Genomic DNA, 15,858 nt, shown 5'->3' on the forward strand with positions numbered 1-15,858 from the left:
CAAGAATCTATCTCTCTCATATACAAAATTGTCATGGAAACCCAAAGGGTTTTGCCAGTTTTTCCCTCCTAGGATATACTCCTCACAACCCGCGCACGACCTCTGCGGGATGTACTATGAATGGTGGTGGCATTTTCCAAGAGAATTGGGATTTTGGCAGTATTTCATTTATATGTGTTGATCACAAACATGACCTGTTCCTGAGAACTTTAGGTGTACAACATAAGTTACCAAGAAGAAGTGAACCACCATCATGTCTGTGAAAATCCAGGTTTAAAACCTGAAGTTGCCTCACTAACACCAAACCCTGCTTTGTAGTGCATGCCTTAGTAGTTGTCTTTGACCGATGTATCGGAAACCACTGGTTTAGATTAGTAGATTAGATTTTGTCTTCCACTTCAGTCGTGCAGATCATTGAGGAAACACAGTCACAGTCTTTCCCCCTGCAGAGAAAGACAAGAGCAATTGGGGTATGATATTTTCCTTGTGATGACCTCAATTTGTTTGGAGCAGCTTAATTGGGCCAAAGTCTTGTCTTTTCCAAGCCCTGCGAGTGTACATTATGTCAGCTCTGAAGATATAGCGTTAGGAGTTGTCCCTCTGTTGCTGCCCCACAGTGCTGTACACTAGGTTATATTATATCACAGTGTAGTGTTGAATGGTAATTTCCGGCTGAGTCAGCAGAGCTTCCATCCAGCAGCTCTGCTGGGACCCGTAAAAGGCAAATAAAAAGCTGTGTGTGTGTGTGTGTGTGTGTGTGTGTGTGTGTGTGTGTGTGTGTGTGTGTGTGTGTGTGTGTGTGTGTGTGTGTGTGTGTGTGTGTGTGTGTGTGTGTGTGTGTGTGTGTGTGTGTGTGTGTGTGTGTGTGTGTGTGTGTGTGTGTGTGTGTGTGTGTGTGTGTGTGTGTGTGTGTGTGTGTGTGCTAAATGCCTAAATTGTGTGTGTGTGTGTGTGTGGTACAAATATGGAAAAGTGTGTGCAAATGTATGCAAAGAACATGATTTTGCAAGATACAGTATGCATCCCTGCTTGTTTTTCTAAAGTGCTCTTGATGTTTACACAAGATTCTGACTGCACACTGTAGGAGTAAAGAAAATCAAAGGCTGATACGCGTCCACTAATATATTGTACATGGACATACTGTAGAAGTGTAGATAATCACATAAGCACACAGTTGCATAAGAGTTCTGCACATTTAAACAAGTTTCTTGTTGTCCTATCTGAACTCGACAGTCAGAAGAGATTAATTACCCCCAAAAAAGGAGAGCGCAAATATAATCCACCAGTAGCTTTAGTAAGAATGAGCGAGAAGAGGGAAGATTCAGCAATGTGTTACCTTGATAACGACTACCGGTATTCCACCCATAAAAGATAAACCGTATTGTATGATGGGAGATCACCTCTTGAGGTGTTATATTAACACATTTTGTGCCCAAAACGTCTGTGGACGTCCTGGGTATTACCGCACGTGCATAGCCCAAGACGTCTGTGGACGTCTTTGAAAAAATAATAATATATATATATATTTCTTTTTTTATTAAAAAAAATCAGAAAAATCAAAACACTTTTTTTAACACGTGGTGCCAAAGTTTGTGTTTTCGCCATTGAGAATGCATTTGGCGTTTAAATTAAATAACTCAGAAACTATAAAACATTTCAAAGTAAAAAGTTCCAGCATGTGTCTCCACAGTCAGCTGAATTATAAAAAATGTGAATGGATTTTCTAGGTGAAAGTGATTTTGGGCAGTTTTGCGTGGGCTCTCAATGTGTTAAAGAGCAGAGCTGTATTCATTAGCAATGCACATTATTATTCTATTTGTCCAAGGCAAATTTATGCACTCACCAGGTACATACAGCTCCATCTCAATGAATTAGAATATTGTGTAAAAGTTCATTTTTTCCCCCTAATATATTTCAAAAAGTGAAACTTTCATATATTCTCAATTCATTGTGCATAAAGTGAAGTATTTAAAACCTTTTTTTGTTTTAAGCTTGATGATTATGGCGTACAGCTCATGAAAATCAAAAAATCCTATCTCAACAAATTAGAATATTTTACGAGACCACTAAAAAAAGATTACTTAAACGAGAAATGTCGACCATCTGAAAAGTATATGAATGTATGCAGTTAATACTTGGTCTGGGCTACTTTTGAACATATTATTTCATCAATGGGGCGTGCATGGAGGTGATCAGCCTTTGTCACTATTGAGGTGTTATGGAAGCCCAGGTTTGCTTTGATAACAGCCGTAAATGCATTTGTATTGTTGAGTCTCATGTCTCACACCTTCCTTCCTCTTGACAATACAACCTAGAATCTCTGTGGGGTTCAGGTCAAGCCAGTTCGCTGGTCAGTTAAGCACAATAATACCATGGTCAGCACCAGTTACTAGTAGTTATGGCACTGTGGGCAGGTGCCAAATCGAGCTGGAAAGGAAAATTAGCATCTCCATGAAGCTTGTCAACATACTGAAGCACAATGTACTCTAAAAAGATGGCTGTGTTGAAACCATTGTTTCACTGTCAGTGGATCAACACCAGCAGATAACATGGCCAAAATCATCACTGTGTTTTGAGTCCAGAGTCTCAACACAAACATCTATTATGATATTATACAGCACTGTGTGACTCTGTACATTGACAAGCTTTATGTTGATGCTGATCTTCCTTTTCAGGCAGCACTTGGCACCTGGCCACAGAGCCAAAACTACTACTAGTTTCCAGCCTGTTTTCTCAACTCGCTGTTTTCTGCAAGACATTACTCTATAAGGCATACAGTATCTCCAAAACTGGTGGGTCAAACTGAACAACCAATATGTCAATTTGAAGCTATGATTCCCTGCTTTCATATGACATGAAAAACTGTCAACTTTGTCTTGTTTTGACTAATTTGTGTAGAAAGAAGATCCGGGCGGTATGCCTATGCCGACCGAATCACTGCTGTTCGCGTTGAGTAAAAAACGTTCTGATTGGAGCCACTACGGGGATGTAAACAAACAGAGATTTGATGTTGTCCGCTTGTCGCTAAAAACATACACAATGGACGTGTTTGAGGGAGACACTTTAGAAGACACTTTAGAAGAAGTGTCTGGGACTGCTCGTATGCGAGGCTGCAGCTGGATCTCAAACAGCGTGGCGACTTATTACACAAAACCTCGCAAGATGTCCCTGCGAGAGCTGGGAACGCCGCAGTACTATTCAGTATATCTCCAAACAAAATAATAACTTTATAAATCTATCTTAAAAGACGAAAATAAACCCGCATGAGTTTTCCTGATGTCAGAATCAGCTTTTGTTGCGTTTATGTGCTAGAAGAGTGAATTCGAGAGCTATTTCCCCGTTACAATGGAAGAAAATGAGGCATTACCCCAGGTGAAGGAGTTCAAGTATCTCAGGGTCTTGTTCACGAGTGAGGGGAGGACGGAGAAGGAGATCAGCCGGAGAATCGGAGCGGCAGGGGCGGTATTGCAGTCGCTGTACCGCACTGTTGTGACGAAAAGAGAGTTGAGCCAGAAGGCAAAGCTCTCCGTCTACCGAGCAATCTTCGTTCCTACTCTCACCTATGGTCATGAAGTGTGGGTCATGACCGAAAGAATAAGGTCGCGAATACAAGCGGCCAAAATGAGTTTTCTTCGACGGGTGGCTGGCATCTCCCTTAGAGATAGGGTGAGAAGTTCAGTCACACGAGAGAGACTCGGAGTAGAACCGCTGCTCCTTCGCCTGGAAAGGATCCATCTGAGGTGGTTCGGGCATCTGGTTAGGATGCCTCTCGGGCGCCTCCCTAGGGAGGTCCTCGACGCACGTCCCACTGGGAGGAGACCCCGGGGCAGACCAAGGCGCAGTTGGAGGAAACACATCGACTCACTGGCCTTGGAACGTCTCGGAATTCCCCAGGAGGAAGTCACTAATGTTGCTTTGGAGAGGGAAGTCTGGAGCACTCTGGTGGAGCTGTTGCCCCCGTGACCCGACTACGGATAAGCGGTTGAAGATGGATGGATGGACAATGGAAGTCAATGAGACCCTATTTTTTATTTCTTAAATTGCTAATAAATAACATGTACAGTACAGTATGAGTAAATATAATTAAGTCTCCCAGTGACTTACTTACTGTAAATCGCTCTGAATTAAGACCGTCTGCTAAACGCTTTAATTGATAAATTGTCACAGCAGTTATTTTAAACAGCCAGAATAACAGTGTTTTGTGGTATTAACTTTTGTTTTTGCCATTGGGCTCTTCATAGCAGTTATGACTTTACTCATTAATGGCTCAGTAATCATCTTAGAACTCTCTCACACAGACACACTCATACACACACACACACATACATACTGTACAGTACACACATTCCCACGTTCTTCCCTAGGGGGCTGGAGATAACCCTGGCATTGGATTTTCCCCGGTTTCTAACTGAGCATGGGGCGATGCTCGCTTGGTTTTGGTCACAGAATGTGCTAATAACATTACTGTTGATGAAAATAGCTATGAGTGTGGGTGTGGAAGTGTATATTAATCCCGGTGTTTGCGTAGGCAGGCATTAAGGAATCCACCGCTCCCCTCCATATGGTTGTTCCGCACAAAACACAGTATGGGACTGTTCACATGGGGATACACCAATGTCCGGCTGGCACATGGTTACTGTAGCATCTGCTGAGGGATTACACAACCCCCCCCCCCCCCCCCCACACACACAAACACACAAACCTTAAAGTGCACTTTTTACTTTTCATACACACACACACACACACACACACGCACGGACGCACGCTCATGGCACCAACTGCAGGTATTATCTGAATGTCTGGCAACAATTCATATTTGTTTTAAATCAACAAACGGTAGCATAGCATCCAAGATGAGCAAGCCACACACACACACACACACACACACACACACACACACACACTATGGAGTAAACAAGTGCATCCTTACTGGTGCCAATATCTTTCAGGAGTGGTGGGAGAGCCACCTGTCTCATGCGACCTCTCCTTCCTCCTTTCCCTCCGCACCTCTTCTCCCTCCGCCTGAACTCACTCAGCTTGAATATAGCCAAATTCTTTGAGACGCTCATTTTGGCCCACATTAAATGCATCATCCCTGCCTTTGGACCAACATCAGCTTGCCTAGCGGGTAACCAGATCAGCATTGCCGTCATCACTGTGACTGCGCTGAATCACCTGGAAATACCAGACACGTCAGGATGCTCTTCTTAGATTTCAGTTCAGCTACGCACTCACACTTACGTCGCACAGCCCGATCCGACCAATATGCCCATATATGGAGATCTCTGTATCTGTCAGTTCATGTCCCCTTTTCATGCCCATGTATGGAGATCTATATACATACTGTATGCCCGCTTTTGTGCCCATATATGGAGCTGCTGTCATGACAACACGTTGAGGTTATACAACGCCCTCCATATTTGGGCATATCTGCATTGGGAACACCTTATATGGTTATGGATGAGTCATAGTAACATGAGCGTGATGATGTGGTCTGCTCGCCCGCCAGTCCTCTCTTAAGCCATTTTTTATATCTTTCATGTCCATGCAACTAATTGAATTAAATTGACATTCAAAACGCGCTAGCCCCTCCTATGCACAGCTTTGTGTGTATGAGCACGGAATGTAGTCAGCTGATTGGCTGAGCACGGAATGTGATGTATGATAATAAGAGCGCCCCTCACTTCTCGCACAAGTGTGATTTTTCTTAACAACAATGAGGTAGCATGCAGGGATGAGTTGAAAAACCGGACAACCTGGTGTTCTGCCAACCATCTCATTCTTACCAAATAAGAAGACCAAAAGGTTTGTGGTGGACTATAAGGAGAACACATCCTGACCCATTGTTCATAGACGGTGAGGCATTGGGCAGAGTCTCCAACTCTCCGGCTCATACTTTATGGGGGTGCACAACACTGAGGTCTTCTCCTGGGTCATACACACCTCATATGGGGGTCATACACACCTTTATGGGGGTGCACAACACTGAGGTCTTCTCCTGGGTCATACTTTATGGGGGTGCACAACACTGAGGTCTTCTCCTGGGTCATACTTTATGGGGGTGCACAACACTGAGGTCTTCTCCTGGGTCATACTTTATGGGGGTGCACAACACTGAGGTCTTCTCCTGGGTCATACTTTATGGGGGTGCACAACACTGAGGTCTTCTCCTGGGTCTTTATGGGGGTGCACAACACTGAGGTCTTCTCCTGGGTCATACTTTATGGGGGTGCACAACACTGAGGTCTTCTCCTGGGTCATACTTTATGGGGGTGCACAACACTGAGGTCTTCTCCTGGGTCATACTTTATGGGGGTGCACAACACTGAGGTCTTCTCCTGGGTCATACTTTATGGGGGTGCACAACACTGAGGTCTTCTCCTGGGTCTTTATGGGGGTGCACAACACTGAGGTCTTCTCCTGGGTCTTTATGGGGGTGCACAACACTGAGGTCTTCTCCTGGGTCTTTATGGGGGTGCACAACACTGAGGTCTTCTCCTGGGTCATACTTTATGGGGGTGCACAACACTGAGGTCTTCTCCTGGGTCTTTATGGGGGTGCACAACACTGAGGTCTTCTCCTGGGTCATACTTTATGGGGGTGCACAACACTGAGGTCTTCTCCTGGGTCTTTATGGGGGTGCACAACACTGAGGTCTTCTCCTGGGTCTTTATGGGGGTGCACAACACTGAGGTCTTCTCCTGGGTCATACTTTATGGGGGTGCACAACACTGAGGTCTTCTCCTGGGTCATACTTTATGGGGGTGCACAACACTGAGGTCTTCTCCTGGGTCATACTTTATGGGGGTGCAAAACACTGAGGTCTTCTCCTGGGTCATACTTTATGGGGGTGCAAAACACTGAGGTCTTCTCCTGGGTCATACACACCTCCACTGTCATCGAGAAGGCACAACAAATTAGTTTTAAATAAATACATATATTTTGTTAAATTCAGGGAGTGCAAAGAGATTGCAATTTCATGTTACAGTATCTTACACAGCAGTTCAATGACTATAAAGGTTTCTTATCTTACTTCTTTGTCCCACAGTTCCTCCCACCCCCACATGTGTCCTGTCCATGTGTTAATTTGGGCTCCATTGACACCTCTCCCATGCTCTCTTTCAGGTCCTCCTCAGTCAGGTGCATCGGCTGCGGGCTCTGGATCTATTGGGTCGGTTCCTGGACCTGGGGCCCTGGGCTGTCAGTCTGGTTAGTTCACACACAGTACACGTACAGTACATTTGAAGGGCTTAGTACACATTGTACGTCTAGCCATATTTAGGAAAAATTAGTTGTTAGCCTATTGTTCAAAAACAGATATTTCTGAATGTTCTGTTTTTGTAGGTGAACATCTCAACTCAAGATAGTTAATTATGACAATATAATTTAGTGGAATCTCTTATTGTTTTATCCCAACATTGTAGTAGCACTGTTTTATTTTTGCTGTTATATTTGACCTTGCTGGTATTCAATCTTGATTTACTACACATACATGCGTGCAAATTTGGAAAAGTGCTTGTACTTACCTGTATAGTTTTGATGATCAAAGGATAAACAAACAAACAGTTGAAAGATCTAATTGAAATACCTATGTCACGTTCATTTACATTTATGGACCTGAAAAGATTGCCACTCTGGGTTGTTTGTCTGGTTGGTACAGACTCCGAAGGACTAGTAACTGAAAACTCATGATCAAAAAACTTGTGTGTTGTCCACTTTTGTACTTAATTCTAGTAAATATAGGTGGCCTTACACTAGCAGATTTTTTTTCAATCTGAAATCTGATAGCACCACACACTACAGGATAATCGGAGCGGGGCAGAGCAAATATCAAATATCTTGATGTTGATCGGGCCGATCCCGATCACGCTTTGAGCGGTCGGGCACCCCCCGAGCGTCAAAAATGCCCGATTATCGGCTAGTGTAAGGCCACCTTAAGTTGCAGCAAATGTGTTTCAATCTAATATTTAACACAGTTCTATGGTGACAAATGTTTTGTGGCATATACGAAAGCCACAGAAATGAATTCATACCACCCAGTAAACTGGAAAAGAGGCATATGCGCAACTCAAGGCTCAAAAGTCGGCAATGGTCATTTTCAATCTCCCTCCCAGCTTGTGCTCCTAAATTGCTTTTGTGGGCTCATACATTTTTCATTCCTTTGGCGGGGGGTTCCAGCCACTAGGTCTGGAACCTGATAGTTCTGTGGACAGCTAGTGGTTAATGAATACTCTTGTTGTGTGTGTATTCCTGTGCAGGCCCTGTCCGTAGGGATCTTCCCTTATGTGTTAAAGCTGCTCCAGAGCTCAGCCAGAGAACTACGGCCGCTATTGGTCTTTATCTGGGCTAAGATCCTGGCTGTCGACAGTGTAAGTTCTACATTATGCTCATGCATGTGCAAACTCATACTTATACATTGAAACAAGTGATCAGCAATTCAGTTTGAAAGTTACTTCGTATGAAGTCATGTTAGTATTGTTGGGGTTCATGCGATGCATATATTGAGCACTTCGCAATGAGACAGTATTATTGATTGACCAAAAGGGGGGGGGGGGGGGGGGGGGTGTGTGTGTGTGTGTGTGTGTGTGTGTGTTCTTCTGTGCACGCATAAGTATGCGACTGCGTGCATGTGTGTCCGGTCGTGCATGTATACTGTACGTGCGGTACATTTCAGCATTCTTCAACTACTGAGGCTGAAACTTTCTCATTGGAAAAAGTCAGAGTTGTCTCATCAGTATTCAGTATTCATCCAGTGTTTTGGTAGAGCAGCCATGGAGGAATATAGAAATACTCCCAGTGGAAGGAATGACAGGGATGCTGTGTGAATGACGAGTGACCTTAAGCTATTCACCAAGACATCCGTGTAGAAAGTGAGCTCTCCCATACTCTCCCTCTCTTATTTCATCTCTCCCTGTCTACAGTCATGCCAAGCTGACTTGGTGAAAGACAATGGCCACAAGTACTTCCTCTCTGTGTTGGCTGACAACTACATGCCAGTGAGTATATGCAATTTGTTGTATACCGGTATTAATACATGTATCCCTTCACTCACTGACATTCGTAACATTAAAAAACTGTTCACAAGTAAGAGAATGTAATCCCTGAAAGAAAAGAAAACAAAACAAAAAAACATCCCAACCAGGAACCCCCTCAGGGTCCAGGCCACCACCTCTTCAGGTGATCATTCACAGAGACCCAATGCTACGTCTCTATTAATGACTCCTTCGCACCATGTGCTGTTGATAGCTCCAAGCTTAACCGCAACGCTCGCCGCCTCGCCCACACTAACGGATGAAAACAAATTAGTTACAAAACAGTGTGTTTCTACTGTTGTGAGAATTCCATTTTAGGGGTTTGTGCCACCATTTTATATTTTGAATTCATACAGTACAGCACATTAATTTTGGATTCCCTATTTTTCTATTTTAGGCTGAACATCGCACTATGGCTGTCTTCATATTAGCTGTTATTGTCAACAGTTACAACACTGGACAGGTACAGTAGATGTGGACTGTTTGTTTTTATGTGTCTGTCTGTTTTTAAGATTCAGCCTGTGCTTCGGAGAGGTTTCCCTTGGGTATAGTTTCCATATTTTGTGTGTGTGTGTGTGTGTGTGTGTGTGTGTGTGTGTGTGTGTGTGTGTGTGTGTGTGTGTGTGTGTGTGTGTGTGTGTGTGTGTGTGTGTGTGTGTGTGTGTGTGTGTGTGTGTGTGTGTGTGTGTGTGTGTGCGCGAAACTGAATGCTTTTAGTGGGCTTATGCACAGATGCAAGGTTGCCAGTTTCCTTGCAAGAGATGGGATGTTCCAATTAATTAATTTATCACTGTGACCACGGGCAGTTAATATGAGGCGAACAGTCACTTTGAGAGGCACGAGCATTTCTTGTGTGTACATCAACAGAGAGTGGTTATGCATGTGACAGCTCTGCCACTGACAGGATAGTGTATAATCTCAACAGAGTGGTTATGTGACAGCTCTGCCACTGACAGGATAGTGTATAATCTCAGCATTCCCCACTTTCTCTATGGTGACATTTGATCACTATCGACAGCCACACTATCGGTTCTTGGCCCTTGTTTTTAATCCCAGAAGCCGTTGTGCCTGACACTGTTAATGAAATCTGTTGGAGAGCACTCATAACACAATTGACAGACACATAATGAGACAGACACAATTCAGACTTTCAAAGTATCAGAATTGTATTCTATTTTAAGTATTTGAATACCTGGAGCCAGTGTCAATCATTACGAGGGAACACTCATACTACTGACTCAACACAAACCAGTCAGACTTTAGCTTAAATAATTTCACCCACTCCGTCAGGGAGAGTAGGTGGGTCTTATCACAGTGTCAACAGTGGGAAGACCCTTTTCTCAGTACATTTCTGAACCACAGGTCAAATGTCAACAAAGATAGACAGCTGACCCCCATAAACACAAAACAGAGAGACAAGAATTCATATGAGTTCTTCCTTAAATTAATAACATCTTATTGTATTCCAAATTGCCTCGTCAACACCAATTGACTATCCAATGTGCAAAGATGATGTAGCTGCTTGTTTAGTGGAATTCTGGCACACATAACACACACACGTCATTAAAGCTGGCATAATTCACATTTGCTCTCTAAAGTATTTACCGGTCTCTAAATTGTAACTTGGGGCCAGCCCTCGCATGGCTTTAAAAGTAGTCAATAAAATCTTAATATCAATTCTAAAATGTACTGGCAACCAATGAAGGGAGGCCAGTACTGGAGTAATGTGTTCACACCTCCTAGTGTTGGTCAAGAGTCTTGCTGCAGAATGTTTAACACGTTGCAGGCAGGCAATGGCTTTTTTGCCGAGTCCAGAATACAGGGCTATACAGTAGTCTAGGTGTGAAGAAATTAATGCATGAATTACCTTTTCAAGATCTGTAAATGTGAGGAATGGTTTTAATGTTTCTCAGCTGAAAAAAGCATGACTGTACAACCTTAGTTATTTGGGCATCAAAAGAGAGAGGTTAGAATCGAACCACACACCCAGATTTCGGGCTGAGGTTTTTACATTGTTTGTTAGGCTGTCAAGCTGTGTCAGTATGAGGGTGGTGTAGTTTGGGGGGCCGAATAGGAGGACTCAGCTTTTAATGTCTGAGAGACATGCAAGAATCCGGGGTATACTGAGCATTTGCAATGATGTGCGTGTGTGTGTGCGCGCGTGTGTGCAACGCCACCTTGCCTGCCAGCACTGTTACATATGTCCATTCAGCTACAGTATGCGGCTATGCTCACACAGAAACCAACATTCTTCCTCTGCCACGTCCCTGTGTTTACTTAATGTTTGTGCTGTACCTCTCATTGGCCCATGAATTATAGATGTTCCACAGAGAGACGCGCTCCCCCTCCTCTTCTCGTTTCCATTATTTACGCCTCGTGCCTTAAGACGACGAAGCTCATTACTGTGGTATCACTAGCTTCGGCTTGTTCAGAACATGTCACAAAGCACCAGCATCTTAATATGCCAACTCCGAAGGTTCAGGACGAGAAGGAGATGGTAGGGGGGGGGGGGGGGGGGGGGGGGATCTTACAATGTGGAAGAAAGGAGAGAGTGCGCGGGGGGGGGGGGGGTTGGGGCGAGAGTCAGCAGTCGTACACAAGGGGTGCATGGTGCTTTGTCGATACTGATCAAAGATTTGTTGTTGAGAGCCTCAATTCAATGGGAGGCCTTGGGAGAGGTTTTCAGCATACACATTTCCATTGTTCCATATGTGAGGTGTTATGTAAGAGATTTTCATGTCTGCTAATGAGAGGAATGGAGGAGAACTTCTTCAGAGACGATGCATTAAATTGACCTCAGTGACCTGAGGAACACATTATACATGCAGTTATATGCAGAAATAAGCTTTTCTAGCACTTCCAGGGTTAGTACACTGTTGTAAGCGCACTTGCAAAGTTGCAAGTCTGGTTGCCCTGACACAAGTCAGGAGTTATGTCCGTTGGGGCCCAAGTTATCCCAGGGGCCCGTCAGCGGGCAACACGGTTGCTCCAATTTGGCACAGGAAAAATAATGTATTGAAAATTGTGTCTGAATAATCCCATAAGGGATGTGCTGTGAAAGGCAGCCAGACACGAAAATAAAAGCATTCATTCATTCATTCATTCATTCATTCATGCACCAAATCTGGCACACACTCTTCATGGGTCTGCCATGACAATAGTCACACAAGGGACCACATGTGCCCACAGGGTCCACAGGCACACTGTTGCTCCAATTTGCACCAAACATGCCACAAACACTGTTCAGGGATCTGCTATGACAACAGACACACCAGGGGTTGTACAACCCAGCTTACTGGGTAAGTGGCCACATTGTGCAATCCAGCTTACTGCTATCTGAGGCCCCCAGGGCCACATGTTGCACCGTTGCTCCAATCCACAACAAACTTGGCAGAAACACTGTTCAGGGGTCTGGCATAATAACAGTGTTATTGCAGTGTTTAACATTCAAATGGCCACGTGATGAACATTGGTCTTATGAGCGCAATACATGGCTGGATTGGAAGATTTGAATATGCACATTTTTGCTGAATACTGCTGCCCACATCATTAACACGACATCCTCAATACTGCATCTATTAAACTCTCCTCTTATCGACTAACCTAACCACTGGTCTCTGTCTCTTAACCTGCACAAACTACTCAATTTTTTTCTTCACCCTTTGATTTCTCTATTGTCCCCACCCCCCCACCCCCTCAACTCAGGAGGCATGCCTGCAGGGCAACTTGATAGCCAACTGTCTGGAGCAGTTGTCAGATCCTCACCCCCTGCTCCGCCAGTGGGTGGCCATCTGCCTGGGACGCATTTGGCAGAACTTTGACTCTGCCCGCTGGTGTGGAGTCCGGGACAGTGCCCACGAGAAGCTCTACATCCTGCTCTCTGACCCCATTCCTGAGGTGAGGTGGTCACTGAATATTCACCCGTCAAGTGTGTTCCCAGGCAAACGGAAAGTCCTCTCCCACACTTCAACATCAATCCAAAATCGTGCAGCACACATGCATATGGAGCAGATCCCACAAAGCCTTTGAACCACATAACATCACAATGATCGCCGTCTGATTTGTGTTGGGTGAGGACCAGAGGGACAGTGAGACAGAGTTCGCCCCGACGTTCACCCAGATGCTTGGTGCCACAAACAAGCAACAGCGTTGAACTCTGCAAGAGTGAACCTTGGCTCGACACACACACACAGTCACACACACACACACATTGAATGCCATTGACAATGAATGGCCATCTTTGAGTGTTTGTGTAAACACATTGTGTAAACACAAACATTGCGTAACACAAACATTGAAGAAAAAAGTGAGGATGAAAATTGTGATTGGCCAGAATGAGATGATGTATGATGATAAGAGCGCCCCTCATTTCACACGGGTGTGACTTTTGTTTTACATAAAGTAGTAGGACTATGCTGTAGGTTTTTGTTAACCGTTTCTCCGACACCGCCAACATACATACGTAGGCTACGTTTATTCAGTTGTATAAACGTGTTTGATCCGATCTAGTGGAAAGGCTACTCACATTGGCTTTGGATGGCTATCTGTTGTTAGCTTAGACACTGGACTGGGCCATCTTGGTTGCGAGTGTGTGCACGTGCACATACTCTTTCAGTCGCTTTAGTCTCCAAAACCTCCGCCCAGGCGGCATTTCTGGTCAAAACATCGCTTATTGCACGGAGCCTGGCGGTCGCAGTAATGGCGCCGGCCTGTACTTCTCATGCTCAAGGCAGAGAATAACAACCGGTCGAGTCAACACACACCATTAAGCTGACAACATCCGGTCACTGTGTTTTGAATCTTCAAAATAAGGGTTGAACGGGGCGATATCCTGGCATATGGGTAATCATTCTTTAATTAATCGCCGCAGGGATTGTGTTAAGAGCATTGTAGCCCGATGGCACAGTCAGATCTAAATTCCGTCCACAAATGTTCTTTGTACATCTCCCCAAAACAAAAATGTGCTACCCGTTTGCAGTGCAGATATTTCCTGTCTCTGGCATTAGCAGCAGCAATGTAAACACATGTAGAACAATTGCAACATATAAACTAGGATGCTCTACATTTATTCTTCACATTGTAATCTCCAAGCATAGTATTGTACAAAACAGGATAATGGAACCATATAAATAATAAGGGTATTGAACTGAATTTCCTGAATTTCCATTCATAACGATGTGCTTCCACATCAAACCTGGAAGAGAAAGTAATCATTCGATGGAGACCTCTGTGACACATTTATTTGGTATGAAGTTGCATTGGTTATGTGGTTCGCATAGCAATAAGCATCAGCAAGGTATGTGGTTGTGAAAACCTGTCTACACTTGCGAAAACGCACTGTAGCTGCAAAAAAGGCCAAATGTGTGAACTCACAGGTCACAAGTTGTGACCTGTGTATGGAGAGAACGCAACAAATGTTTGTGTTGGTTTAGTGCTAGTGTGACTTGCCCAGCATTCAGCATTTTAAGACTGGTCCACATTTAGTTTTAAAATACAAAATTACTATTGCTTTTTGGTGAGGTCTGGTATGGTAGACTTATCATCTCGACAGTCACTTCATGCATTGGCATCTGCTCATACTGTACGTCTGTACCTCTAAGGCTTCAGGTGTCTCTGTGTGTTTCTGTTCCTAGATGAAGGAGGAATAAAGATAGAAGATGCATGGGGGACGAGGAATAGAGAGCTCAAGGTTACATAGAGTAAGCGGAGAGGCTGTAATTAAGTTTGAGCGGAACCATGCCAGGTCTACCCCAAGAGGACAATGTTATTTTCTCATTGTGTACAACTTGCTAAACCAATAATAAACACGCACATGTACACTGTGCTCGAGGTGGCTTTTTTATTCTGCCCTATAAACGTATTATTTTGTGCTGATATATTCTGTTGAGATTTATTGTTGTGGCGAATTAGAATATTTCCACATTCCAAGTGTTTCCACAATGTTGTTCTCAAACATACTGCTGTACATTTCCAATTAGATGTGCCTGTAGTGGGTGATGTTGGTCCTTGAGCACCACTGATATAGCACAATTTCAGAAAACAGGTAGGATTTAGAAGACATTTGTAGAATCTGCCTCTGGTCTTAATGGGTTAAAACGTGAATGAATGGTCATCTTGGTTGTAATGAAGTTCTGTTCTACTCTAGGTGAGGTGTGCAGCGGTCTTTGCTCTGGGCACATTTGTGGGTAATTCTGCAGAGAGAACGGACCACTCCACCACCATCGACCACAACGTAGCCATGATGCTTGCCCAACTTATCAACGATGGTAGTCCGGTTGTTCGTAAGGTACTGTAGCTGAAAGGCACACACACATAAACTATGAATTGTAGTTAATCTTTGTCAGTCCAGTAACACGTTTTAAATAGTTCATAATATTGTTGTTGTGCTGTTTACTGGGCCACATAATATGCAATGACCTTTGCCATATGCCATTTAATTGTCCCCAATTAAAAAAATACGTTTATAATGTAAATATATGTTTTAATTGTGCAGGACAATTAGAAAACGATGCAGTGGAAGTGAATTTAGCCGGGGAGCCAGTCACCCAAAATTTGAGAGGACCTGTGATGTCATGACATACTTTTTATTTGTGTTTTTTCTATTCACTTAACATTAAGGTCCACAGATTGAGAGGTTTGCTCTGCCGGAAACATTGCGAAAAAATGTTATGGCCATTTTGATATACCACACCATAGACGACCTATAAAAGGCAAAGAAATCCAAATTTCATCATGCTTTAAGTATCATGTGACATGTCAAACTAGGGGTTTTTCATGATTCTGATTTTGGGCACATTTGGGAAAGTGGCTATGGCCGAATTTAGGC

At 43.9% G+C, this 15,858-nt stretch overlaps 1 protein-coding gene across 3 annotated transcripts in view; it reads left to right on the forward strand.

Annotated features, from left to right (window-relative positions):
• The window catches only part of rptor (regulatory associated protein of MTOR, complex 1), a 176,272-nt gene that overhangs the window by 101,131 nt on the left and 59,283 nt on the right, over positions 1–15,858 (forward strand). For all 3 annotated transcript variants that reach the window (XM_079500161.1, XM_079500162.1, XM_079500163.1), the window contains exons 13-18: positions 7,126–7,209; positions 8,259–8,369; positions 8,922–8,996; positions 9,430–9,495; positions 12,738–12,929; positions 15,178–15,318. In XM_079500161.1, coding sequence (XP_079356287.1) covers positions 7,126–7,209; positions 8,259–8,369; positions 8,922–8,996; positions 9,430–9,495; positions 12,738–12,929; positions 15,178–15,318 — 669 coding nt within the window. The remainder of the gene's footprint in view (positions 1–7,125; positions 7,210–8,258; positions 8,370–8,921; positions 8,997–9,429; positions 9,496–12,737; positions 12,930–15,177; positions 15,319–15,858) is intronic.

The sequence above is a fragment of the Electrona antarctica genome, assembly GCF_951216825.1.
Source record: "Electrona antarctica genome assembly, chromosome: 4".
Lineage (NCBI taxonomy): Eukaryota > Metazoa > Chordata > Actinopteri > Myctophiformes > Myctophidae > Electrona > Electrona antarctica.